The 27825-nt window shown below is 56.4% G+C and overlaps 1 protein-coding gene across 3 annotated transcripts; it reads right to left on the bottom strand.

Annotated features, from left to right (window-relative positions):
- Positions 1–204: 204 nt before the first annotated feature.
- Positions 205–25547, bottom strand: DHX37 (DEAH-box helicase 37). 3 transcript variants are annotated; one of them, XM_047696526.1, is made up of 27 exons: positions 25358–25547; positions 23767–23936; positions 20548–20660; positions 19616–19964; positions 16317–16465; positions 15173–15265; positions 13764–13860; positions 12773–12886; positions 12568–12669; positions 12200–12314; positions 11779–11874; positions 11477–11559; positions 10578–10725; positions 9960–10036; positions 9336–9568; positions 8061–8172; positions 6923–7029; positions 6588–6776; positions 5692–5816; positions 5490–5606; positions 4117–4289; positions 3201–3315; positions 2911–3048; positions 2616–2710; positions 2448–2521; positions 1103–1200; positions 205–952 (listed from the first exon to the last, which is right to left on the bottom strand). In XM_047696526.1, exons 1-27 carry the CDS (start codon positions 25461–25463, stop codon positions 867–869), a joined length of 3474 nt encoding a protein of 1157 aa, XP_047552482.1. In that variant the 5' UTR covers positions 25464–25547; the 3' UTR covers positions 205–866. The 3 variants fall into 3 exon arrangements, with proteins under 3 accessions (XP_047552482.1, XP_047552483.1, XP_047552484.1); XM_047696527.1 differs by lacking the exons at positions 205–952; positions 1103–1200 and adding an exon at positions 1220–1311; XM_047696528.1 differs by lacking the exons at positions 205–952; positions 1103–1200; positions 2448–2521; positions 2616–2710 and having other exon boundaries at positions 3154–3315.
- Positions 25548–27825: the final 2278 nt, after the last annotated feature.

The following is a 27825-nucleotide window of genomic DNA, read 5'->3' as shown; positions in this document are numbered from 1 at the left end:
TGGAGGTGTGCTGGGCAGGGGCTGGGAATCTGAGATCCGGGGTGTGAAGCTGGGGAACATGAATGGGCTCTGGACATATTCTGGGGTAAGGTCCACAAAACCTGCAGATGGCTTGAATGAGGGGAGAGTAGGTGAGACCTGCTTTGGGGGTACACTGGGGTTAGTGGCCAGGTTGTGGAGAAAGTGAGTCATTCTGGAATATTAACCATGTACCTCTGCTGCTTTATTTACGTATTTGCGTTAATGGACTTTATGCATTTATACTACAGAATCAGAACAAATTGATTTAGGACAAACCCTGGAAGAAGGAGAGGCCATCAAGCCCTACCGGCAGGACGGACAGCTGGGTGCGCCCACCCAGGCCAGTTTCCCAAAGTGCCTGTCAGGGTGGGGTGGGACAGTGTCCCGCAGACACGTGCACTCAGAGATCCACTAGATTTGCACACAGGTGTTCGGACAGCTGACATTTTTATGCAGAAGGATGCAAGGCAAGGGAGCAGCACCCCAGCTGGGGAGGGGATGCAGACGAAGGGCCCGAGGGCACCCTCCTGCCTGCCACCGCTTCCCCCTCCAGCCCTGCCACTCGGCAAGGGACTAATGTAGTCCCCAGAGTGGCACGGGAAGTAAAACCATTCTTCGCCACATAATAAGTAGTTTTAAAAAGGACCCCTGGGGTCCGACTGCCCAGGGCAGCAGCAAGCTGTGTCCAGATAGATGTCTTGTATCCCAGATGAGGGAGGGTTTCCAGGGACCTGACCCACCTCCTGGGAGCAGTCCACCAGCCAGGGTGACCAGGCTGGAAACCAGCCACAGCCAGCTCTCTGGGTTCCCCAGACCAGTCCCTGGTCTTACAGCCAGGCCTCGGGTCAGGGGTCAGAGGTGGGGGGCCAGGCTTTCTCAACGTCGGCGTGCATGGCCTGTGGAAGCCACTGACAATACTCGGCCAGCAGGTCTGCAGAGGGCAGGAGAGAGGACAGTCAGAGCGGCTCTGGACCCTGGTGCCCGCAGCAGAGCAGAGCCTCCCACCAACCCTCGGTTGCCTCCGTGGGTCCCATTCTGTCCATTTGCGAGCCCTTGGCCACGGGGCGCTGGTGACACTCACATTTGGGGCTTTTCCTCCAAGCAGCCAGCAAGGTCTCCTGGCAGCTGGCCTGCTCGGCAACAAGGGCTCTCAGCAGACTCTCCGTCCTGGGCTGTAGCCTGCAGGTGGGGACGTGGGCTGTAGGGCATCACTGTGCCCAGAAGCTGTGGGAAGGGGCGGGTCCCACTGCCTAAGACGGTGAACAGTCTGCCTCTGTCATGCCGGAGGTGCTGGCCAGAGAGAAGGATCTAGACTCGATCATCCCTCCAACTTCATCTCTTCTCACACTTGACTCTTTCCTGCCTCTGACCCCCCACCCTGGTCCTCGAGCGCTACCACCCAGGCTGCTACCATACATGCTGCTCATCCCACCTAGAACCTTCCTCCGTACTTCTGCTCACAGCCCTACCCTGTCCCCATCTGCTTGGTCAGACTCCGCTGGACCAACCCTACCCCACTAGACGTCCCGCCCTGTCCCTTTGTAGCCCAGTCCCCACACGCCATCTATCCTAGTTAGGTTCTCTGGTGACAGCCTCCACAGCGAGCACGAGGACATGCCTGGCACAGAGCAGATGCTCCGAACTGCCGGGGGAACGACTTGACCGGCAGGGGCCCCTGGCGCCATGCCCCCACCCTGAGTCCCGGGAGACCCTGGCTTACGTACACGCCTGCCTGCTTCCTGTGGGTCAGGCCCCCCGCACCAAATAGGAGGTCGCCTTAGGAAGGGGCGCGCGTCTGCTTGGAGTTGGGTGGGCAGAAAGCAAGCAAAAGGGAGGAGCAGGGAGGAGCAGGAGAAGGTTGTTGGGAAAGGGGGATCCTGTGCTCAGCAGGCAGGCGGCCCCCAGGGCTCGTGTGCAGGATGTCTCCTAGACACCTGGACCTCAAGATGGGCTGACCAGAGTCTCCGCAAAACCTCAGAACATGACCTTATTTCCTTGTTTGGGGGGGAAGATCTTTGCAGATGGAATCACTTAAGAGGAGCTCATACTGGACTGGGGTGTGCCCTGCATCTGGTGACTGGTGTCCTTATGAGAAGAGAAAACCCAGAGCCAAGGAGGCACAGCCACTGAACAGAGGCAGACCTTGGAGGGATGTGGTCACAAGCCAAGGAGTGCCCGGATGCACCGGGAGCTGGAAGAGCTAGGAAGGATCCCCCCACCCCCCCTGCCCACCCAGAGCCTACAGAGGGAACACAGCCCTGCTGATCCTTCACTGCCAACTTCTGGACTGTAAGGCTGTGAGAAATCTATTTCTGCTGTTTTAAAGTGCTTGGTTGGTGGTCATTTGTTACGGCCGGCCCTGGGGCGCTAATGTGGGCTCCCTTCCCCACCACATGCCACCCTGACGCTCCCGGGGAAGCCTGTACCTGGCCCATGTCTTCAGCATCGTGCTGGGACTGGACAGCAAGCAGCCCCGGTAGGAAGCCAGCTTGGGGAAGACCTGAGGAGAGACCACAGGACGGGATGATGGGTCCCGGCTCACCTTCTGCCCATGTCCCCGGGCAAGGGAGCCGGGGAGCTGCTGGGCCGCCTACCTGCCCTTCCAGCAGAACGCGGGCGAAGTGCTTATAACAGTCGATGCCCTCCGGGAAATCCACCTGCACCGCAGGGAGTGGCCACCCGACACGATCTGGAAGGCAAGAGCCTGTGAGCAGGGGTCTGGGATGGGTCCCCACAGGCCCCTAGTCCCGTCCCTGAGCCCTGGGTCCCGCCCTGCGAAGAGACAGAAGGCCTGAGGTGACATGGCCCGTGACCTCCATTTCCAGGGCGCACGGTGTGGGACGATGTGTCTGCCGGCAGCCGAGGCTGGCAGAAGTCACCCTGACTCACAGAACACGCTGGCCCGGTGACACAGTACCCGCCCCTTCTCCGGGCAGTAGGCGGGGGGCGGCTCCTCCAGGGGTTTGTCGAACTGGCAGTAGGAAGGCAGCAGGACCGGGATCCACTGGACCTCCACGGCCGAAACACCTGGGAACCAGGAAGAGAAGGGCTGGGGGGTCGCCGTGGCACTGCTGTGGAGGGATGCCAGGGTCCCCCCCACCCCCCAACCAGGGTCCCGGTGACACAGCTCACCAGAGCCGCAGAGGGTCAGGCGTGGAGCTGGCCACCAGCTCGGCTACCTTTCATGTACATCTTGGTGGTCTCCACGATTTCCTGGTAGACCACGAACTCGGGCAGCTCTCGGAAAAGGACGGAGCTGGGGTGGATGAAGACGGGGTCATCGAGGAGAGGCGTCTACAGAGAGATGGGGAGCAAGTACGAGTCCAGGCGAGGCGCAAACACCAGGGAGATGAGCCCGTGTGAATTCGATTACATGCTCCGCCTGAAGGGCAGGAGTGTGTGCGGTCAGCCCAAGGTGGGGCCCCGCGCGTCTGTACGTGGCCCCGTGTGGGGCAGGTCTGTATGCCGAGCAGCACTGAGCCCCGCGGCTGCACCCAGATGACGGGGTGCCACGTGAGACAAGCCACACATAGACCACTACTGCGCAACACCCAGAACGGACACATCCGGAGACATGGAAAGCAGATTCATGGGGCAGGGAGATGAGCAGAAAACGGTGAGCCCCTGCTAACGGGCACAGGCGTCTTTGGGGGAGGCTGATGATGCCGTGAAGCTGACTGCGCCTGTGGCCACACAGCTCCGTGGAGACGGAAAGCCACGGAACTGCACGCCTTCAAGCGGGGAATTGTAGGGCATGTGATTTCTCTCTGAATTAAGCGGTTACGAAAATAGAGTTGGGGGCAAAGCGAAGGCCCAAAGGAAGATGGGGCCCCGCCGCACACCCTGCCCTGATCCTTGGCGGGGACATTCCCAGAGGCTGCAGGCACTGTATGTGAGGAGGAGGGGCCCCCAGCAGCCCCCTGCGCTCAGGGTGGCAGGACGCCAGAAAGATGGGGAGGGCGGGGTGGCCGGGAGCCTGGCGAGGAGATCAGTCTACGCACTGCACCGCACCGCACCGCACTCCCCACACCACACTCCCCGCACCGCACTCCCCGCACTGCACCGCACCGCACCGTGCTCCCCGCACCCGCCAACCTTGTAGGCGTTCTTCCACGTGTCGTCCAGCAGGTCCTCGCTCTGCACCCTGCGGGCCAGGTGGTCGCCCAGGCCGGCCACCACGATCTGCCGCAGGTAGGTCACCTGGCTCTCAGACGGTGGCTGCATCTTGGGGTCCATGAAGAGCCCGGCCTCGGGGCACACAGTATTGACTGCGAGGAAAGCCAGGTATGAGGACAGTAGGACCTGCGGTTTCCTCTGCCCTGACCTTCTGGAAGGTCTCACACCACTCCACGTTGTGGAGCTCCAGACCCTCCTGCCTCCTTGCTTTGGCTCCTCTCCACCGAGGCTGCTGGGGGAGACAAAGCCCTCAACTGCCTGCCCCAAACCCATGTCCTTCTCCTCCTTAAGACAAAACCCCAAGTCCTCAGCGGGCAGCAGAGGGAGGCACTAAGAGAGAACCCGCTGGGCGGGCACGGACCATCCCCTTGGCCTGAGTGCAAGAGCACGTGTGCCTGGATGGGACCCGATGAGCGGGGTTGCAAATAAATCTCGGCGAGTAGGTGAATTTGTCATCCCTGGGTGTGCACAGCAGGGCGAAGACTGTCTCCCCTCAAGCTTCTGCAGGGAGCCGAGGCAGGCACGAGATCAGGGGAGGCCTCACCCTTCCGCAGGGGCGAGGGGAGGAGGAGGAGGACGGTCTGAAGCTGTGGGAGGGTATAAAGGAGAAGGCGGCTTTGGGCCCTGCAGCTCGGGAGGGGACAGAGCTGGGAGTACGGGAGGCTCAGACTTGGAAGGAAAACTATGTCTGTTCTGAGATTTACCGTATAAACCTCCTCTTGTCTTTTACAAAACCTTTGGCAGAACACATGTTGTTTAACATAAAGAAAGAGAAAAAAGGAAAGAAAAAGAAAGGACGCAGGCCCAAGAAAAGAACCAGAAGACCTCCACCAGCTCAGCCCAGGGGCAGGAAGTGGGGGACCACACTGTCAGCTGCTCCCTGACTCCCCAAAGGGGGCCTCCACTTGATGCAAGGGAGGGAACCCAAGATGGGACTACAGGGAGCTCAGGGGCTGCTGGGAAGATGTAGCGAGCAGCAGCTCCAGGACCGTCCTAGGGATGTTACTAAGGAAAAGAGGAGCCCAAGGAAAGGCCTCGTGGGAGGGACTGCACGTTACCCCCCTCGGCCCGCAAGGCCCAGAAGTGGCCAGGACCAATTCAGGGGTTATGAATAAATCTCAGCGGGCAGATGAACTTTGCAAATGTGGACTCCGTGGATAATGGGGATTAATGGTACGGGGTTAACGCGGCTCAAAACAATTTTCATCGTTAACAACAGTTAAGTTCTCTGCCGGTGTCGCCAGAGATGGGGGACCTGGGGAGCCGCCAGAGGCTGGCATGGGGGATGCTACCTGCAGTGGTCAGCTGTCCCCGCAGGCGCCGGATCTCCACCATGGCCTTGTACCGAAGCCCGTTGGCCTCGCAGAACTGGGGGGAGCAGCCGGAGTACTCACAGGCTCCCACGGCACCTGCAGATGAGGGGGCACTCATTTGCTGCCCTGCCCCAGGCCTGCCGGACCTCCGCCACCCCTCCAGGCCGCAGGGGGCACGCACCCAGCAGCACCATGATGTCTCCGAGCTTGAGAGAGGCGCCCTGCCCCGCCCAGATCCTCTTCATCTGAGCCACCCGGGCCCGCTTGGCCTTCAGCCCGGCGAGCTCGTCGTCGCTGGCCGCAGGTCTGCAAACACACACACCCCCCACCTGGGCTACCGCTGCCGGCCTGGCTGCCCGCGGGGCAGCAGGGGCAGAGAAAAATCCCAGGGGAAGCCACTGACTAACATGGTTAAGGTCTTGGACTCAAAATTCACCACCTGTAGCCCAGGAGACGAAAAATGTGCGTTCTCCTAAGCCAACCGTTCCACGTCTAGAGACCTGATCACGAAGAATCCAACAACCGAGTAACCATCACAGTGGCTACACTGCTTATAAGTGACAGCAAAAAGCCCTGAATGCTAACGTCCCGGCCACTGAGGGCGGCCTGGGTCAGTGATCACTGTCGCGGTTCCCCAGCCCGTAGAGAGGAGCCAACACCGGGGTTAGAGCATGCGGCAGACACAGTTTGGAGCCCTTAGCTCGTGTTAACTACTTTAACCCCGACAACAACTCCATTATTATTTTTGTCTCACACCCATTTTCCAGATGGGAAAGGTGAGGCCCAGAGAGGTGAAGTCACCCCCTGAAGCCACACAGCCCAGAGTAGCAGAGGGAGATCGGAACCCAGGGGGTCTGGGCCAGAGCCTGGGCTCCTGGTCATTACATGCTCAACGGGCTCCCCAAGCGAAGACCGGACTCTGCAGGGCTCCGAACGCGGCTGGGTTCAGAGAGGACGAGCACTAGCATGAGGCCACCCGATGTGCCAGTTACTCCCCCTGGAGGCCGGGCTCCTGGTGGCCACTCAGCACAGGGCAGCCCCCACTGGCCTGAGCAACGCCCCCAACCCGATGCCCACCTGTCCAGCTCCTCGAACAGCTCGCGGACAGTCATGGCGGCCACAATGGTGATGGCGTAGGGCAGACAGCCGTGTTGCCTGCTCAGTGCCAGCATCTTGGCGTAGCGGGGCGCCACGGGGAATGTGGCCATGGTCCTGCCCAGCGCAGTGATGGGGCAGCTCAGCCGGGACCTCTGCAGCTGCTTCATGCTGGAGGAGAGGGATATGCGGCGAAGGGGTGGGGTGGGGGGTGTCGAGACTCAGTGGCCCTGGTGCTCAGGGCAGCTCAGGAGGCAGAGGGCTGAGAATGGGGCTGGGAACTGGCTCTCGGCTCCCCCGACCCTGACCCTACCTACCTCTCTGTTTTCTGGGGTGCCTGCAGGGCACCGAGCGCGATCAACAGCTCCTCGGCGGCCACGAGGGCCTCCACGGAGGGAGGCGTTGGAAAGGGGAAGTTGATGACCTGAGCAGGCGGAGAAGTGGCGGGGGCAGCTTGAATGCAGAGAAGCAAGCACAGTGAGTGCAGGGGGCAGCACGGCAGGCCTGGCAGGAGGACGGCGCAGCCGCACCTGTCCCGAGACCACTCACGGCCCCGGACACTCAGAAAGGACCCCAGGGACTCTCCTCATCCGTGAGCCAGGGGAACCCCAAGTGCCCCCTCCTTCATTTATTCACACGATCCATGCGCTTGATAGCACGTACTGAGCACCTCATGAGTGCCACGGCCATTTTTGGCCACAGAGACCAAGAAAGCAGACAAGGGCTCTGCCTCAGCAGGAAGGGCCGCAGATGACCCGGGAGTGAGCACGGAGACAGGTGCAAATGTACCCGCACAACAATGGGGGGGTGGGGGGACCGGGCTCAGGGACGGTGGCACCTGAGAAAAGGTGACCAACTCCAAACAAGTGTTCTAGCAAATCCGCACACACCCGTGTCCACAGCTGCTCTGGCACTCACGGCCACAGGTGGCGACAACACAGGCGCCCATCGACAGGTGAACGGCTAGATAGTGCGTGGCCCGGCCCCAGGATGGAGCAGGACTCAGCCGGAAAGGACTGAAGTGTGGACACATGCCACCATAGGGGTGACCGCTGAAGACATTTATAGGAATGATTCCATTTACAAGAAATGTCCAAAGCAAACAAAGCCATGGAGACTCGGGGTTGGGAAGGAAGGATCGGGAATGACTAGTAATGGGCCCAGGGTCTCTATCTGCCTGCACCATGCTCCCGGAGCAGCAGAAAGGTGGGGGACCCCTGGACAGGGGCATCGTGAGGATGCTGCTGTCACTAGAGGATTGAGTCAACAGAACATTCTGGAAGCCCCAGGACAGCAACAGCCCTCTGTGCCATGGGCAGGCGCTCTGGGTGTTGGGAAGGGTGCAGTCCTGGGGAAGCAGGGGGTCTCGGGAGCCGGCCATGCTGGGGGGAGCTGTGTAGACACAGCGCGCGGGAAGCTCTGTGGGGTACGGGCAGGGCTGGGGCCGCCGCTGACCTTTTCAATGTTGAGTGCTTTCATCTGAAGGATCAAGTCTTCAACGGGCCTCCGGGTGATTTCAGGAGGAGGAAACTGCTCAAAGTCACCAAAAACTGCAGACGAATAGAGCCTGGGCCAGGAGAGGCGCCAACGTAATGGAATTATTGTATCAATAAACCAAAAGGGAACTCAGCCAAGCCACCTGCCACTGGATCTCCACTGGGCCCCGGACGAGGACAGGCACGTGCCCCCACGCCCCACTCACTGCCTTGTGTCCCTCCCCTGTGGTGCGGACTCAGAGGGGTCAGCCGCCACGTGAGGGATGGAGAGCGGCGCCTGGAGCCCAGTCCCCAGCAAACAGCAACCACTGTCACTTCTCCCTAGGTTTTTGTGCACCATTTCTCAATTTCCTCTTTTCATAATTTGAAATATCAACAAAACCAGCAATAAAGCTATCAAAAATTAATAATAGGAAACAGGCTGCGAGAGCACACTTGCCAACAGCACCTCTAATGAGGCTTTACTGTCCAGATTAGGAAAAGAACTCTTTCTGCTCCACAATAAAGGACAAGGAACCCCACCGAAAAGCAAGCAAGAGATCTGAAAAAGCATTTCTCCAAAGAACACAAATAAATGGCCAAAATGCACGGGAAAAGACATGCAGGGTCACCAGCCATCAGGGACATGCAAACCAGGACCGACAACGTGCCACCGTAGCACACTTCCAGTCTTTAAACAATGGAAAACTAACAGGTATTGGTGAGAACATGGGGCAACCAGGGAAAACTTCCATGCACGGCTGGTGGGAGGGCCACACGGTGTAGCGGCTGGGGGACACAGCGCAGCGGGTCCCAGCAGGAGCAGCGTAGCGGCCACGGGACCCAGCAACCCCTCCCCTGGGACAGACCCAGGGAGATGGAGACACACATCCAAGAGTGGGGACAGGAAAGGGCGGTGATGAGAATACTGGGAATGGGCTGTGGAGACGCCACATGCCGCCAACAACACGACAGCCCCCAGAACGGCAGGCTTCAAAACGGCGACATTTATGGTAGGTTAATTTCACCACCACGAAGTTGTTGCAAAGGAACACGAAAACACAGCCGCTACAAATAAGTCATCTACGGAGTCAGTAGCCAACTGAGCACCAACGAGGCCCCACAGAACCCCCCAAGGACCGTCTCCAGTGAGACAGTACCCGCTGCAGCCTGGGGAGGGACCCGTGTTCTTTGCTCCATGCTGGTGGCTGCTGCAGTGACCCCTGCATCACTGGAGAGGCCCAGGGAAGCCCACCTGTAGCAGTGGCCCGGCTCTGTCCGGCCCGCTCGGCCCGCCCGCTGATCGGCTGAGGCCTGGGACACCCAGGTGACTCGGAAGGAGGACACGCCGGTGACACGGTCATAGTGCCGCTTCTTGACCTTCCCACAGTCCACCACGTACTTGATGCCTGGGATAGTGAGGGATGTTTCGGCCACGTTGGTGGCCACAACACACAGCCGTGTCCCCTCTGGGGGAGGCTGGAAGACCTGGGATACGGGGGAGGGGAAGCAGCAAAAAACCACCAGAATCAGGAAAGAATGTGTGTGACAGATGGGCGGTGGGGGGTGTGGGAAGGGCCAAGAAGCCAGGAAATTTCTCTTGATCACAGAGAAATCATCCAGGCTGGTGGGACCCCAGAGGTGGTGAGGGTGACAAGCCCTCTCCTGGCCTCAGGTCACAGTGCTCCTCAGCACAGACGCAGGGAGGCATTCCCATTCTCCGAAGAGTTCCCAACGCCCTTCTAAAACTGGGGGTGTTGATCAAACCACTGATGACGAGGACAACCCAGGGCCCGACCTGCCCTTCTCCCAGTGCCTTTTGAGGGGCCCCAGCCAAGCACCCACCCAGCATCCACCCCAGGCCCCAGGCTATTGCTACCTGCGCCTGCTTCTCTGGGGCCAGCAAAGAGTAGAGCGGGAGCACGTGGAGGGGGAGCGAGGCGTCCGGCTGCTCACCTGCCAGAAAGCAGAGGCCCACTGGCTCCCCGACACGCCCACGGCAGGCACCCACCTCATCCGCCCGGCGGCCCCCGACCTGTTCTCTACACTCTGGACAGCACAGTGGGTGAGCATGGTCTGGCTCGGGAGTCAGAGGCTCCACGACCCCCACCCCATTCCCAGTGGGGAATGCCGCTTCGCTGTACGATCTCCTCAGAGGTCTGGCCACCAGATGCCCTCGAGCAACCCCAGGAGGCCCCAGACTCCTCTGCCAACAAGAGGCCCCAGAACTGGGCAGCCCTCCCAGCCAGGCCTGAGGCCTGCATTTACCCAGCAAAGCCGAGCACCCCTGTTACAATTAACACTACAAATATTTGAGGTTCTGCTTTGTCAGGCAGTTGAAGGAACTCAGCAAACAGTAGGCACAAAGCCTCTCTTGAGGCTCGAGACAAAGATGTCTGGGCCTAACAACGGGGCCTGGTACATAGCAAGTGCTCAAGAGACACCTGCTAAATGAACGACCGAAGGACCATGAATAGGGGCCCTGCCCGGGGCACACCTTCATCTTCTCCGTCGTCCCCCAAGTCCAGGTCAAGGTCGGAGCCCAGGGCCTCCTCCTCCTCCTCGTCCATCTCCGCCTCCCGGTCCTCATCGCCTTCGCCTGCTGGCAATACCGAGTAGCTGTCCAAACTGATCTGGGGCAATGCCTACGGCAAATAAGACATCAGAACCATAGACTGCAGGAGACGCAGGTCACGGGCATGAGACAAGCATGTCGAAGTGCAAGGCCCCAACCCCCGACCCAGGAGCCACGAGGCCTCAGGCAGCTCCAGCAGCCCTCCTCACTGTTATCACTGGGGCTAACCACAGGACTCATCTCACACGGCTACAGGCCTGCTGTGAAGACGGACTCAGCATGCAGGAGGCACTTAGAGTACCGCCTGGTGGGTCCCAAACCCACCAGGGGTTAGTGACCTCCAAACAAGGATGCTGTTACCCATGCATTCATGACAACAACGTGGGGATGCCTGGGGAGAGCACCCCCCTCCCCGGTTCTGTAGGCAACACCAGGGACCCCATGCCCTCCCAGAGCGTCTCACAGGCCCTGCTCAGGTGCTTAGGGCTGGCCTTCCAGAAGCTTCCTCCTGGCCCACAGCACAAGGAACCTTAAACATTTCAAATCACAGCCCACCCTGCAGCCTCTGAGCAGCACAGGCCTGTAGAACCTCCTTCCACTGTAGGAATGTACCAGACCTGTGCTGCTCAATACTGTTGCCAGCAGCCCCAGGTGGCTACTGAGCCCCTAAAATGGACTGAAGTGACTGAGGAAATGAATTTTAATTTTACTTTATTTTAATTAAATTAGCCTCCACACAGCTACATGAGGCTGCTGGCCACCAGAGAAACAAGGCAGCTTCAGAGCCCAGAGCTGCCCCTACTGCACGAGCCTCTACATACCGCCACCAGGGCCCTCTTTGCCCTTGTCCTTGACTTCTTAAACTTCCGCAGCTCCTCCACTGAATCTTCTCGATCTTCTTTCTCTGCAGCAGGAGCAGATTGAGGAGAAAGACATCTTGAGGCCAGATGCAGGCTACAAGGACTCTGTTCGTCCGTCCGGAATCAGGCCGCTACGCCGCTAGCCATGCCCGGGGAACAGGAGGGCGGACAAAGGCACCGGCTCCCCCGACAGGGAAGCCGTGAGGCCGGGAGGCCGAGGCTGACCCCCCGCCGGCTCCCAGGGCCCAGAGCTGCCGCGTTACCTGGGGGCCTGCGTCGGGTGTGTGGGAAAGCTCTCCTCAGCCTGCGGCACAGCGCGTGCACCTCCGCCTGCCCCGTCAGGAACACCAGGATGCCACCTGCGCCAAGAACGAGACACCCCGCTATCCGTGCGCTCACGGAGCAAGCATCATTTTCCCCGTCTGCCGAGAGCTGGGCGCGAGGAAGAGCCGGTCACAGCAGCTGAGACCCAGGCTAGAACATGTGACGGGGAGCTGGAAAGAGCTGCACGACCCACTATTCAACCCCCCGGGCATGGGCACAGAAGACCAGAGAGGAGGGACGCCACCCAAAGCCCGCACAAGGATGCTCACGGCAGCTCTACTCACAAGAGCCGGGAGCCCCGAATCTGCGCCCTGGGGGTTCGGAGGGCGGGTCCGGCCTGTCTGGTCCCCAAGGCCTCACCTGGAGGCAGCATGCGGTGGATCTTGCAGACCTTCCGGAAGCACTCGCCGCTGTAGTCTTCTAGCGGGGTCCGCTTGTTGAAGTGCACGGTCACCGGGAACTGCCGGGACTCCACCTGCGATGCACCCCAGGGGCGCCCTGGAGCCGTGCACTGAGCCTCTGCCACAGCCTGGCGCCTCCCACCCTCCCCGGCCTACCCGCCCTTGGAGCTCCCTAACGCACTCACCACCCGGAGTCGGGCCTCCACCGGCAGAGAGGCCCCCCAAAGCCCCCGCCCATGCTCAGCCTCCTCCGACCAGGTGTTCCACCGTCCCCGCTGCCAGGCCCCGCTTGCCCCCACCTGCCCAAGGCTCTGGCCCCAGCACTACCTTGATGACGGGCGGTGGCTGGGGGAAGAGCCGCTGGTTCTGCGTGAAGTCCTCCACCCGCAGCGTGGCCGACATGATGAGCAGCTTTAGCGGCACGTGCCTCTGGGGGACAACAAACCCGGTGACGACGGCCAGAGCCCTGGCGCGGGGACCCTCGGGAGACCCTTTTACCACAGCAGGCGGGCGTGGCCCGGGGGGGTTCTACCTTGGCCCGGAGAGCCACGATGCGGGACAGGAGGCCGATGAGGATGTCCGTGTACACGCTCCTCTCGTGGGCCTCGTCGATGAGCACCACCTTGTATCTCGGCAACAGGAAGTCCTGGGGAGGGGGAGGGGCGGTGTGGTGAGGCTGCCAGCCCAGGCCCGAGCCACTCCAAGGTCATGCACACCCCAAAACTCTCCCACCCCAGGAGCTCTTGTTACTGCTGGCACGGACCCCAGAGCACCTGGCCTGTGACCTCGGGCGAGTTTCTCTGCCTCCCTGTGCCGGGTTCTCTGTTCCTAAGTTGGGGCAATAGAACCCACCTCGCAGGGTCACAGGGAGGTTTCCGTGACAATCACTATCTGTAAAGCGCACAGCCTGGGGCCCAGGCCCAGCAGAGAAACTGCTGGAAGAAGGGCAGCTACCACGCATTACAGCCCCGCTTCCCGAGCCGGGCGCTGGCAGGGGAGGGAGGGCAGGCAGGGGACAGGAATGAGGAGGCGGCGGCAGGGGGACAGCAGACACCACAGAGAAAGGAGCCGTACTCAACCACATCACAGCCACATTCCCAGTGACCACAGCTGGCATCCCGGTGGAGACAGGTGTCACCTCTGCCCTGCCCAGAGGTCCCTACGCAGGTGGACGTCGCGCAGCCAGCAAGGAGCACACTCGTGGCTGAAGCACGACGTCTGTGAACCAAATCACAGTAACGTGAGTCCACACGTAACGAGCACCTGCCTGCTGTTGTGCTGAGGGGCTCCTGTGTGTCATATCATCTCTGCTTCAAAACAATTATATGAGTCCAGGCTTTCAGATCAAGAAGCTGAGGCCCAGAGAGGTTAAGTAACTTGCCCAAGGTCACACAGAGGTGCTGTGCCACGCAGTGCTTTGCCGGTGGTCAGCATGCCAGCTGCTCACTTCCGGCGGGGGAACATGCAAACTCCCCAGCCCAGGCTCGCTGGCCTTGCTTTGTGAGACAAGAGGAGCAACTAACCTTCTGGATTTCCTTGAGCAACACGCCATCTGTCATGAACTTGATTCTGGTCTCCTCGGTGACATTCCCTTCATATCGGATCTGGTAGGAGACAACCCTGCAGAGATAGGCAGGCAAGGCCCCGACCGGCTGCAGCCGTGTGGTTGCACCACACCAGACAGCAGAGGCCTGGCCCGCGCTCTGTCACCAACGTGCTATGGAGGGAAGGGGGACCGCCGTAGCCCTCTGGAGGATACGCCAAGCAGACCCAGACCTCGGCTGGAGTGCGAGTGGGACCACCAACTCTGGAACCCTTTCAGAAGAGGACAGGAGGATGCTCCAGAGTTCCTCCTGGCTTAGTCATGATCAGGGCATTATGTTTAAAATGTCCACGATTGTGGTTCAGTGGGTTAAGCCTCTGCTTTCGACTCAGGTCATGATCTCAGGGTCCTGGGATCGAGCCCCGCATCAGGCTCTCTGCTCCACAGGGAGCCTGCTTCCTCCCCTCTCTCTCTGCCTGCCTCTCTGCCTACTTGTGATGTCTGTCAAATAAATAAAATCTTTAAAAAAAAATAAAATGTTCACGATAAAAAGCAAAAAAGGATGAGAAAAGAGGGCAAGTCTGTATGTACAGTCATTTTCAATGTATACCGTTTGATGCGACAGGAAGGACACAGAAGGGCATGGGGAGTAGGAACCATTTCTGTCAAAGTCAGATGGGAAGAAATACAGACAGATGCACACAGCTCCTTGTCCGTGCCTACAACTGTCTGGAAGGATCCACAGGAAACGTGCTGGGGCACCTCCCCCCACCCCCACCCTGGCTTGCATGCCGGTCCCGGGGTACAGGTACTGCTCTGTCCACGTTCACTAACAAGCCAGATGAGGGCCACTCTACATGCTTCGGTGCTTTCTCAGCTTTAGACCACACTGGACGTGCCACCCTTTCGAAGCCGAAGACCACAGTCTAGGCTGGGGCCAGGCAGGCGCATTCTAAACGCGGCCCCGAGCCGGCCCCAAGCAAGCGCTGTGCTGGCTTCGTTCTGTCGTCCAAATCACGTCCCACAGCCTCACCAGCAGCAGACGATCTGCGCTCAGGAGCTTCGCCTAAAATAACTCGCCTGCACGAGCACTCATCGCTGCCCACCTGTGTCCGGCCCCCTGCTGCTCTGTACTCCTGAACCCCCAGAAGGGTCCTTAGCGCCCTGTGCATGAAGGGAGCACAGGGGCCTGGATGCCCTGTCCGTGCTCTGCGGCCCCCGCCCCAGGACGTCCTGTTGTCCAGGGGACGGGAAGCCTTCCTGCATGAGCAGACCCCCGTGCTCAGATGCAGAAGCAACACTCCCACCCAGTACCCTCGGGACGGACAGGGCCCACCAGCAAGGCCAGGGGCCCACCCTCACCCCTCCCCCAGGAGGCTGAGCCCTCACCTCTGTGACAGATTCATCTCCTTGGCCACTCGCTGGGACATGGCCACGGCAGCCACTCGGCGGGGCTCCGTGATGCCGATGATGCTGTCGTCACTGGGGGAGGGAGAGCACGGCGGGTGTGTCAGCGGCGCTCAGGCCCGCCTGTCCATCCCCAAGCCGCCCATGGTTCCACGTCAGGGTTCAGCGTGTGGAGCTGCCCTCTCGGCTGGGGGAGCGGGACGGGCAACAGACAAGGCACCTCTGAACAGCACGAGGGAGCGGCTGGCCGGTCAGCACACAGCTGCTTCGGCGCTCACGGCTGGTGAAAACCACGCAGCTGCTGCAAAACGGGGCACGGGGCGAGCTGGCCCTCAGCCAGCAGAGAATGTGCTCGTTTCGACACAGAGCCTGCCAAGGGCACAGGGGCCGGGTTCCGGGCTGTGCAGAGAACAATTAACGTAGTAAGCTGCTCTCCTTAGGAAGACCAGCGTACTGGGTTGAAGGTGGCTGGCGTCCAGGATCAGAATGTCAGGAGGGCTCCTGGTCGCGTACCTGGGCTGTCTGCACAAACAACGTGGCTGCTGTTGGACCACCTGCTTATCTTCTGGGCACCTGGGACTCAGGGGCGTCCCGGGCAGAGGGTGCCGAGGCGACCACAACAAATACCCCACTCCGTCTACTGGGAGAGGGCTCTGGAAGTCCGTGGCCTGGATCCACCAGACTTCACCCCATGTGCCTCTCCCCTCTGCTGGCTGTGTTCTGTGCTCTTTTGCTCTAGTAAAACACTCACGTGTGCAGCTACAGGCTGGGTCCCATGAGCCTTCCCAGCAAACCCGTGAAGCTGGGGTGGTCTTGGGGACCCATAATGCACACACAGGTCAAAAGTGCCAATAGGAGGCGACATCAGCAAACACACTGCCCCACTTGCCAGGGACCGATCTAAGCATTTTATGCAAATTCCCTCCGTTCACCTACATAACCTGTGAAGTAGGTGCCATGGCTGTCCTTATCTCAGAGATGAGGATGCAGAGGCCCAGAGAGGTTAAGGAGCTTGCCCAATGCCACACAGCACATAAATGGCAGAGCTAGAACTAGATCCGTGGGAGCTTGTGTTCGGAATAACTTTTGGGGATCACAGCTCCACTGACACCTGAAGAACCCCCACCTGCTGTAGCCTGCTTCGTAGAGAAACTGAGGCACCTGCGTGGTCTTCCCGCTGCCAGTCTCCCCGCACACGATGACGATGGGGTGCTCGGCCACGGCCTCCATGATCGCTTGTTCTTCGGCGAGAATGGGGAGCTTCAGCCGTTCTTCCTGGCAGAAGAGAGGAAGTCAGTGCTCAGGGAACAGGGGGTTGGCAGGACTATCAAGGTTGACACGGTTTCTGGAAAGGTGTCCATGGGCACGTGGATGCCGCAAGCTTCCTAGCAAGTCGACGACGCCCTGCCACAGGGGAATGGGTGAACCCTGACCACCGAGGTGCGGGACACAGAGCCACAGCCCCCAGGAGACAGAGACGTGGGCGGGGTCCTTCCAGGTCAGAGTGGAAGTTCTTGGGGAAGGCTTAGCTGGTACAGAGGAGCCCCCCTGAGACACAGCAGTCTCGGCTGTTGCTGGGAGTGGGGTGGGTAGGTTTACATTTCCATCTGATCACTCCAGTAAACAACCCGGTGCTAATCTTATCCAAGGACCTGCCACCCGGCAATTCCTCCCCTAGACATGTCCTCCAGAGCAGTGGCTTTATGATTTTATTCATTTGAGAGAGTGCATGCGTGAGCGCCGGGGTTAGGGAGGGGGCACAGAGGGAAAGGGACAAGCAGACTCCCTGCTGAGTGCAGGGCTTGATCCCAGATCCGTAACCCTGAGATCACCACCTGACTGCAATGGAGAGTTGGAGGCCTAACCGACTGGGCCGCCAGGACGCCCCCAGAGCAGTCACTTTCAAACCTTCTTTCCTACAACCTACCCACAGAACAGGTTTTATGTGTTAACTCATGACACACACGCACACACACACATATACGCACGTACAGTTGACCCCCAAACAACACAAGCTGCGTTTGAATGCAAAGAGTCCGCTTCCTTATGCACAGATGTTTTCCCTGTAAATGAAGGACAGGACTAGGAGCGCCTGGCTGGCTCCGTCAGCAGAGCATCTGACGCTCGATCTCAGGGTCACAGGTTCGAGCCCACATTGGGCACAGGGATTACTTAAAAAAAAAAAAAAAGGTATAGGACTAGAGATGTGTTTTCTCTTCCTTATGACTTCTTCACATCTTTTCTCTGGCTTGCTTTATTGTAAAAATACGTTACGTAACACATACCACACAAAACACGTATCAGCCGGCTCTCTCTTGTTATCGAGAAGGCTTCTGGTCAATGGCAGGCTTTTTGAGGTTAAGTTTTTGGGGAAGTCAAAGTTGTGTGTGGGTTTCTGACTGTGCAGGGAGTCAGTGCCCCAACTGCCGTGTTGTTCAAGGGTCAACGTTTCCCATACTGGAAAAGTTTTATGAACCACTGCTCACGTTCACTCTCTGAAGCACGCTCACATTAAAAAGCATCCCATTCTACTTCTATTCTATTTGCTTCAAAAGCAAAAAGTGCTGGTCATCTCCATGACCCATGACGGCTGTGACTGTCAACGTGCAAACACTGCCCAAGAGAAAATGTTGCACGTATAAGGAATACTTGAACTGTGCTCTATTCACACAGCGGGACACGACACAGCAGGGGGGAATATGCCCCTCCCAGGCAGATGAACTTTGGCTCGTGCATCAAGGTGCATAAATAAAGCTCAGAAACATAAAACTAACAAAAAAGCAAAAGGCAGGGGGAAAAAATGACATGACGTCGTTTATAAAACCAGGTAAATTTAAGTAATAAATGGCTTGGGAACACGTATGTGGATAAAGACTAAGAGGGGACGAAACCGGAACGGGGCAGTAGGGACACCTGAGGGTGGAGCCAGGGTCCTGGAATGAGGGTGAAGCAGGACCCCACACGACCACCAGCCATCAGATGGCACGGGGCTCTGACTTCACCTGGAAGGAAATCGAGGGGCGCCTAGGTGGCTAAGTCGGTTAGGTATCTGACTCTTGGTTTCAGCTCAGGTCATGATCTCAGGGTCCTGGGATGGAGCCCTGCACGTGGGGCTCTGCACTTGGTCTGCTTGGATTTTCCCTCTGCTCCTCCCCTGCCTGCCTCCCCAACCCACCGTGAGTTCTTGCTCTCTCTCTAAATAAATAAAATCTTTTAAAAAAAAGATTCTTCCGGGGTGCCTGGGTGGCTCAGTGGGTTAAGCCTCTGCCTTCGGCTCAGGTTATGATCTCAGGGTGCTGGGATCGAGCACCGCATCGGGCTCTCTGCTCAGCAGGGAGCCTGCTTCCCCCTCTCTCTCTGCCTGCCTCTCTGCCTACTTGTGATCTCTGTCCGTCAAATAAATAAAGAAAATCTTTAAAAAAAAAAAAAAGATTCTCCCTCCCCCCTCCCTCTGCCCCACCCCCCAGTTACACATTCTCTCTCTCAAAAAGAAAAGTCAGCCAGCTTGCCCTAACTATATGTAAGGACATAAATGCACCTGTAACTGAAACCAGTTTCAATAAATACTACTTATTCTTATGTAGAACATAGCACTGGTATTTTCTTTCTTTTTTTCCCATTAAAAAAAAAAAAAAGGAGCTGGTCACATCTCCCGGCTTCCACAATACAATCTGTGGTCTGAAACTGTCCCTCTTGGGCCCAGGAGGCCTCCTGCCTCAGGGACTCAGCTCGGCGGTTCTAAGTATGGGACAACCCCTCTCCTCCGCTCCCGGGGGTTCTTAGCACTTGCCCTAGACGGCTTCCCGGGCCCTCCTGTTCTCCCCCTTCACGGCCCCTGATCTTTTCCGACATGGCTCCTGTCCCCGTTCACAACAGTGTGGGGTCCCCACCACGTCCTCTGCTGTGCTGACAGCCGGAGGCTACAGAGCATCGCACTTCCAGGGCCTGGCCGCCGGCACACACTCGGGCACCGAGGTGGAGGCCCCCTGCTCCCCCTGCCCCCGCCCCGTTTTGCAGATGAAGAAAGGGAGGCCCAGGAATGGGCGAGAAAGTGGTGGAACCAGATGTCCACTTCAAGTCAATGGACTGCACAGCCCATGCTCTTGTCCTGGTGAGTGGCCACCTGGGCCAGGACCCACGGTCAGAGGCCGAGGGTGACGGTGAGCCAGTGATAACAGAAGCAGGTGACACCCGCCTCCACAGCCCTGCCCCTGTGCGGGCCTGCTGTAGGCACACATGCACACACTCCTGCTCGTCAGTCTCTACGACAAACCCCCCAGGTAGGCAGCTGTCCCTGCTCCAGGAGAGGCCGCTGGGGCACAGGAGGTAATGCGACCTGCTCCAGCCCCAGGGGTGTCCCCACCACATCCTCGACCCCCCACTGTGCTAGCCTGAGCGCTCATCACCAACACCAGAGCAGCAAACCTGCATTTCGGGGGTGCGGTTCACAGGGATGAAGACGGCAGGCTTCGCCGGGGGCCTGGCCAGGGTGGAGGCTGCTGCTGGAGGTGCCGAGGTAGTTCCGGCCAGACAGGCTTGGCTACTGGGCCCTGGGCTTCCAGTGCCAACCCCTGGTGCATCTGGCAGTGCCCCGGCTCCAGCCTTCACCGGCTCAGCGACAGGGGCCTCATCTGGTTCAGACTCTGCTGAGGACTCATATTCCTCCTCCTCCTCTTCCTCCTCCTCCTCCAACTCTTGGTGATAGCGCTTCCGGTTAGCCCCGCTGAGGCTGCTGATTTTCTCCTGCCCCTGGGCTTCGATCTTGTCAGACTTCCTGCCGGGACAGCCAAAAGTCAGGCACGAAAGCCCTACAATGGGCCAGTCAACCAGACACAGCTGTGTTGCTATATAGCCCACCAAAGCCAGGATTCAAAGGCCATACCCCTTCCCACCCCAGGGCCTTTGTACTTGCCGTCCCTCCTCCCTGCACTTACATTCTCCCTCACTTGACCCAAATGTCACCCAACGGGGAGGCCGGCCCATCTCCCTTCACCCTCTTTCCCTGCTTTATTTTCTACCAGGTGCCTGCCAGCCCTCGACACAGATGGAGTCAGTTGGTTCTTGCCCATCTCCCCACCATTAGACTGTAAGCTTACTTATTATTCTACTCTTGTGCATCCCTCTACCCCCAGGGCCTAGAGGAGAGCCTAGGACATAGTTTGCACTCACAGCAGCCATAAATTCGCACAGTGCTTAAGACCAGGACTCTGCCCTGCAGGAAACCCCATCGTGGCTGGGTGGAGAAACCCTGCAGCCGCGGTCCTGGGAGCCTCAGGGCCGCTGCCCACGACTGTCCTCTGTCCTTCCACCACTCAAGCCCTCCCCCAGGGCACTGGCAGGGGGCCCGGCGCACTCACTCTCTGCTGTGGTACATGCGGTCCCCCGTACCCAGCTTGGATGTGGTGTAAAACAGTCGCAGCTCAGCTTCCGAAACCTGGACTTGGCTCAATTTCTGCAGCATCTCCACTCGCTGGGGAAGGAAACAAGTGCATTAGACATCAGGCAGGATGACCCTCTCGTTGGACAGGAACCGAGACTCTACATCAGATTTTGGCCTCGCGAACAACTGGTCTTTTTAACCTAAAGGTCACATTACGAGTGTTGCACGGCGGTCCTGCCTCCCCGTGAGCCGCGGTGGCTGGCTTTCTTTCTTTTTTTTTTTAATAGATTTTATTTATTTTATTTTAAACAACTTTATTTATTTATTTAACCAGAGAGCGAGCGAGCACAAGCAGGGAGAGTGGCAGGTAGAGGGAGAAGCAGGCTCCCCACGGAGCAAGAAGCCCGATGTGGGACTTGATCCCAGGACCCTGGGATCACGACACGAGCTGAAGGCAGATATTCAACCGACTCAGTCACCTAGGCGTCCCCTGGGGTGGCTTTCTATACCCCAGGATGGAGTCTGGCACCAGATGGACCAGGCTGTCCCTGCAGTACTGTGTCCGGAGAGATCATCCACCATCTGGACGCCCATCCGAGGGAGACTGAATAAAGGTGGGCCTGTGTGTGCAACGGGGCGTTCCCCGGGCTGTCTCCCAGGGAGGGGAGGCTCTGCTGCACCTGCGAGTGGTCCCCACACTGCCTTCAAGACAGCAGCACGTGGGGACAGGGACAGTTGGCCTCCTTCCCCTGGTGCGCGACTGAGTTTTGTTACTCTTGAGATCATGTAGATGCACTTTTATATGTGCTTCCATCTGTGTACTTTGCAATCAAGAAAAGGAAAAACCAGGTACAGAACGGTGGGAGAAAACACAGTACAGGATTTTAAAAAAGGACACCCCTAAAGGAAAGTGAGCCTCCCTGTGCTAAGGGCTCCAGGGACTGAGTGTCAGGGCTGTGAACAGGGGACCCTGGGTGGTGACCTCGACAGAAAGGCATATGGGAATCGCATAAGGTCTCCAGACTGGGGTTCCTTGGTCTCTGAGCTGCAGACACTGTGGTCCAGAGAATGTTCTGCTGTTCTGCACTCTGCAGGCCGTGTGGCAGCGTCTCACGCCTCCACTGGGTGTCTCCAGACATGGCCGGAGGGCCTCTGGGGCAAAACTATCCCAGTTGCACACAGTTGCCCCAGATCCAAATACCATTTCCAGGAAATTCAGAAGGGCAAAGGGATGTGCTTAACTTTACCACAGAGATGAAGTTTTTAAAATGCAGACACTGGGAAACTCTACGGACAACCAACCTGATTTCCTTTAACAAATAAATGACAAGGGAGAAAAACGAAGGAGGTGGGGTAGGGGAGCATTTATGAAACAATTGGAAATTCGACCACTTAATGGATAATTGATTTTTTTTGGATATTTGATATTTTAAAGAAGTTTAGGTCTTGTGGTTATCTTAAATGGTCCTTATTTTATTTTATTCTATTTTTTTTTTAAGATTTTATTTATTTGACAGAGAGAGAGATCACAAGTAGGCAGAGAGAGAGAGAGAGAGGAGGAAGCAGGCTCCCCACTGAGCAGAGAGCCTGATACGGGGCTTGATCCCAGGACCCTGGGATCATGACCTGAGCTGAAGGCAGAGGCTTTAACCCACTGAGCCACCCAGGTGCCCCTTAAATGGTCCTTATTTTAGAGATACAATTGGAAATATATATGGAAAAAATGTTATGCATAGGGGGTTCGAATGGTTCCCCCCCCCAAATATGCCCATGTCCCAGAATGTGATCTTATTTGGAAAAAGGTTTTCTTCAGATCTAATTATGTTAAAGATCTCCAAGTGAGTTCCTGCATTATTCAGGTGGGTCCCAAATTCCAAGACAAGTGTCCTTACAAAATACACAGAGAGAAGACTGCCATGTGAAGACAGGGGCCAAGACTGGAGGGACGTGACTACAGGCCAAGAATGCCTGGGGCCACCCCAAGCTGGACAGAAGGAAGGCTGCCCCCCGACAGCCTTCATAGGGACCTTGACTTCAGACTCCTGGCCTCGACAGCTACAGCAGAACACATCTCTGTTACTGTAAGCCACCCAGTTTGTTTTGGCAACCTTGGGACCTAGACACAGATTTCTGCTACCCGGGCTTTGACCCGGGAGGTGGGAAAGTGGCCGGCTGTGGAGATGACTGGGGGACCGTGGATTGACAGTTGCTGTGCTGGCGAAAGGTACACAATGAGTTTAATGCACGCGGTTCTCCATTTCTGTAGATGTTTGAATCTCCCATTACAAAACGTGTTCCTTAAAAAAGTATGAAGGGAGGGGCGCCTGGGTGGCTCAGTGGGTTAAGCCTCTGCCTTCGGTTCAGGTCATGATCTCAGGGTCCTGGGATCGAGCCCCACATCGGGCTCTCTGCTCAGCGGGGAGCCTGCTTCCCCCCTCTCCCTCTGCCTGCCTCTCTGCCTACTTGTGACCTCTCTCTATATCAAATAAATAAATAAAATCTTAAGAAAAAAAAGAAGTATGAAGGGAGAAAGGTTGATTCTCCAGAATTAAGTTAAAAAATAAGGGACACAAAATGATTAGGACAAAAAAGGAAGACATGAGCGTGCTAATGGGCTGACTGCCCTGTTAACAAACATCCGGCCTCAAGAAAGCTGGGTGCAGGGGTGCCTGGGTGGCTCAGAGGGTTAAGCCTCCACCTTCTGCTCAGGTCATGATCCCAGGGTCCTGGGATCGAGCCCCACATCGGGCTCTCTGCTCAGCAGGGAGCCTGCTTCCTCCTCTCTCTCTCTGCCTGCTTCTCTGCCTACTTCTGATCTCTGTCTGTCAAATAAATAAATAAAATATTAAAAAAAAAAAAAAAGAAAGAAAGCTGGGTGCATCCAGATTGACCGAGACTCCTCGGCAGGCCCCTGGAGGGTCTGCAGGCTCCCGAGCTGTGTCAGGTATGGGGGCTGCTGGCCACAGAGGCCATTCAAATTAAAATTAAAACTAAATCACATAAAAAATTCCATTTTCCAACCATACTAGCCACACATGCCCAGCGACTACTATATGGAATTGTGCAGACACAAAGCATGCCCCGCCGTTCTGGAAAGTTTGACTGGACATTCGTGGCAGAGAACAAGCCGGGGACACAGACCCCGTCTCTCCCCAGTGTGGGGAGCCGTATGCCCACCCTGATGGAACAGGCGTACCTGGCTCTTTTTCTCCTTCTGTTCTAAGATTTTCTGCAGCATTTTCCGCTCTTTCTTGGTCAGAGGCTTCTTCTCCTTCTTTGACAGTGGAGGGGCTTTGGGCTTCTTTTTCTTCTTTCCCGGCAAAACAAGGGCGTTGCTTGCATCCACTCCTTTCAACGCGTCTTTATCTGGAAAGACACACATGCCTGAACCCCCAGCCCAGGGACCAGAGACCACAGAGGCCTGCGGTCCTCCAGGGTCAACGTTAATGCCATGTTCTCCGGGGGGGGCTCTGTGCCTCCTCTCATGGGCACCCCCTGTCCCATGTGTGAGCCCCCCAATGCCCACACAGGAATGGGGGTGCAGGCCCGTCACCGTTCCCTCAACTTATCTGCCCAGCACCCACCACACGTCAGACTCCGCAGTGAGTCAGGGCACCTCTGTCATGGTGGTCAAGGGAGGGCAGTGAGGGAACCTGCTGCAACACTGCTCCCCTCAGAACGGGGTCATGCTTTCTGTGGACGTGGGGTCAAAACTATTTCCATAAGACTACAACATTATCCAAAGCCTCTGCAGGGCACTAAATGCTGAGTTCAAGCCATATCTACTTTTTTTTTTTTTTTTAAAGATTTTGTTTATTTATTTATTTGATGGAGATCACAAGTCAGCAGAGAGGCAGGCAGAGGGAGGGGGGAAGCAGGTTCCCCGCCGAGCTGAGAGCCCGATGCAGGGCTCGAGCCCAGGACCTTGAGACCATGACCCCAGCCCAAGTCAGGCTTAACCCACTGAGCCACCCAGGCGCCCTATATCTACTATATCTACTTTTCAATGTCATAGTTTGAAAGTACCCAATCTAGACCCCAATTCAGCTACCGTATTACTCAACCTTCGGCAGCCCCTTGGAGAGCACCTGTCCTGCCTGCCATCTAAGGCTGCAGCTCCCACCCCAGGGCTCTGTGTGGGCTACGTCTGACTCCCACTAGCTCCGCCTGCCAGCTCTGTCCGTCCTTGCGCTGCAAAGAGTGAGAGAAGCTGTGTCTCCTCCCACAAGCATCTGAGCTCAGCAGGGCAGAGATTTAAAAAAAACAGAAAGAACTCTCCTGTTATGTCCCCTACAACAAATCATGGCACACAGTGGGCGCTCCTACCAACAGGGAGGAATCTGAGCAGAAGTGTCAAACAGCCTGGAGCTCAGCAGAAATGTTTGGGCTGAAAAAAACTCATTCAGGGGTCACTAGCAAGGAGATTCTAATAGAAGCCAGAGAAAGAGATGGGATTGCTTCATTTTCTTGCCCACATTCCCCATGCTACTAAACTAGGGCTTAGGGCTCCTGGCTGGCTCAGTCGGAAGAGCGGGGGACTCTTGATGTCAGAGTTCGAGCCCCACGTGGGGCGTGGAGAGGACGTAAATAAAACTTAAAAACTAGTGCCGGACTCCATAGGGGAGAAAGCCTCGGGATTGTCCCAAATTCACCGTTACAATTAGACTGTCACGGTGTCCCCCTCTGTGGATCATCTGAGAGGGGATTCCTCTTGGTCCCCCCGCCCCAAAGTCTCGGAGGCAGGACGCAGGCCAGCCCGGGCCCAGCGTCCGGCCCGGACGCCTTACCCTCTAGTTCCAGCCGCACGGGGGGTGGCTCCGGGGGGCCCTTCGAGGGGCCGGGGGTCGCCTGCAGGCGCCCCTTGACGTTGTAGCGCCGGCGCAGCTTCCCCATAGCTCCCAGTACTGCCCGGGTTCGGAGGGGACAGAAACAACCCCGAAGCCCAGCCCACGTGAGCTCCAGACCCCAGGCTCAGGCCGCGAGACTTCCGGGCTGCGTTCTCGCGAGAGCTGAGGATAACCGGAGCCTGGGGGGCGGGTCTAGGGGCGGGGCCTGTGGAAAGGCGGGCGGGGCCCACTTAGAAGCGGGAGCGAAGCCTGAGGTCGCCTTAGAGACCTGAGTTTAAGCCCTGAATGCTTCGGCGCCTGGTGCGGCTGAGTCTCTAAATCTGTTATTTGCTAATACTAATTTGGGATTGGGACTGTTCAGTCGCCTTTTAAAATATAACCCCCTCCACTGCAAACTTCTTCCCTTTTGTTTTTGCTCATCTGCACTTCCTGATATTCCTGTAAGAGACGTAATTAGTTGTGTAGTGAAAAGGCACAAATGTATCCATCACAGGGCAGAAGCACTAAGAGAAGAAAGCATCCTTCAGGCGGCTTTAAACTCTCATTACCCCATCACATTATCTGCAGCGCACTCAAATAATGTATTTTCTGGATCCTGTAATTATCTTGCATATAGAACAATTATATCGGCATTTTTTTTTTCTGTTAAAATCGTTCATTTGTTAAGAGCAGACATTTAAAATATATTATGGGGGGGAGGCACTAGGGTTTATTTTGGAATTTTAAAAGGAACCTAGAAGGAGATCTGGCTGCAGAGTAGATAAGCAGTAAGTTATTGAATGTAGGAATGAATGAATAAATGAACGGAGAGTGTGATTGCATAAGCTTCCCTCCTGCCCCCCAAAAGAAAAGCAAAAACAAAATGACAGACGTGCACATACACAGGTGGTGCATGAGGGGACGTAGGTAGTGTATGTGTGAACATATTTATAAAGTTATATATTAATTTAAATGGATTTTGGGGGGAAAAGAATAATTAACATAGCAAACCTCTGGTTTTGTGGGTTCGATAGCTTAGAATGATAGTGGTCTGCAGTTTTCCCTTAAATATCTCTAAGTTGGGACGCCTGGGTGGCTCAGTTGGTTGGATGACTGCCTTTGGCTCAGGTCATGATCCTGGAGTCCCGGGATCGAGTCCCGCATCGGGCTCCCAGCTCCACGGGGAGTCTGCTTCTCCCTCTGACCTTCTCCTCGCTCATGCTCTCTCTCACTGTCTCTCTCTCAAATAAATAAATAAAATCTTTAAAAAAAAAAATAAATATCTCTAAGTAAATAAAAAGCGTGTCCATTTTAAAGCTAAGTAGGTAATAATACATTCTACTGTGTTTTCTAAAATTTTAAATACCAAAGGATTATCTCCAGAAAATATAATGAAAGAGACCTATACCCAACAACATAGCTCTCATAAATATGTTGAAAAAGGAGACCAATCACAGAAAAGCATACTCTGTGATCCCATATACATCAAGTTCAAAAACAGGCAAAATAAATTCCCTAAATTTTGGAGGGGAAATAGTGAGTGGCAAAGGACAAAGGGAGCTTTCCCGGGAAGCTGGTAATGGTCTGGGTGCTGGTTACCTTCATGTGTTGTTTGTTTAAATTCATAAAAAATCACCTTATGTTTTGGGTGTTTTTCTGTTTGTACGCTATACCTCAGGAAAAAAGTTTTCCTAAAAAATAAGAACTTAGGGATAAAAATATATTATGTGTTTATAAAAAATAAAATAAAAAAATAAGAACTTAATGTGGCCAATTAATATGCAAAAATGTCACCAGGAATCCAGAGAAAGGTAAGTTCAAAAATAAGATACAATGTTTCACTCTTCGGCTTGGCAAAGGTTAAGTTTTATTTTCCTGACTGTCTCAAAAATAATGTGTGGTTGGACACAGTTTGTTTCAGGCCCTTCTGCCGCATTTGGTTAGTGATGGCCCTTCGGTCTTTTAAAATCAGTCACCCTCCTACACTTTTATACCATTTACTTATTGAAGAAACTGGGTCGTTTGCCCCGTAGAATGCTCCACATTCTGGATTCCACTCAAGGCTTCTTCTCATTTTCTCCTCCAACCCCCATATTTCCTGCAAACTGTGGGTTAGATGGAGAGGTCAGATCCGGTGAGGGTTCAAAGTGTTTTGGCAAGAATCCATCCTAAGTGGGGCAGGTGACTTCCTGCTACTAGGGCCGGGCGCGCCCAGGTCAAGACGGCGTGGCCTCTCCATTTTCAAGTTCTGCCGCGACCAGTCAGTCCCCTTCTGGGTTTCAGCCTCCTGCTGCATCCATCATTTCACTAACGGGGTGCGACGTGATTTTCTAACACTCTCGCGCCCTCCTTTTGAACCAGCTGGACTTAATCTTCCGAAAACTTCCCCTCCTCGCCTGTTTTGTGACGCTGAATTACAGCTCGTTCAG

Source organism: Lutra lutra, chromosome 12, assembly GCF_902655055.1.
Source record: "Lutra lutra chromosome 12, mLutLut1.2, whole genome shotgun sequence".
In the NCBI taxonomy this organism is placed as follows: domain Eukaryota; kingdom Metazoa; phylum Chordata; class Mammalia; order Carnivora; family Mustelidae; genus Lutra; species Lutra lutra.
The sequence above is the reverse complement of the archived record's forward strand: the minus strand, read 5'-3'. Positions and strand labels throughout refer to the sequence as shown.

What these genes read in the sequence shown, in the direction of transcription:
- DHX37 (XM_047696526.1), bottom strand. Translation starts at nt 25,463, where the DNA reads ATGGGGAAGCTGCGCCGGCGCTACAACGTCAAGGGGCGCCTGCAGGCG. An exon ending in TCGTGGCTCTCCGGGCCAAG is followed by an intron (nt 12,670 to 12,772) that starts GTAGAACCCCCC and finishes GTTGTCCCCCAG; the next exon opens with AGGCACGTGCCGCTAAAGCT. An exon ending in GGGACAGCTGACCACTGCAG is followed by an intron (nt 4,290 to 5,489) that starts GTAGCATCCCCC and finishes CTTTCCTCGCAG; the next exon opens with TCAATACTGTGTGCCCCGAG.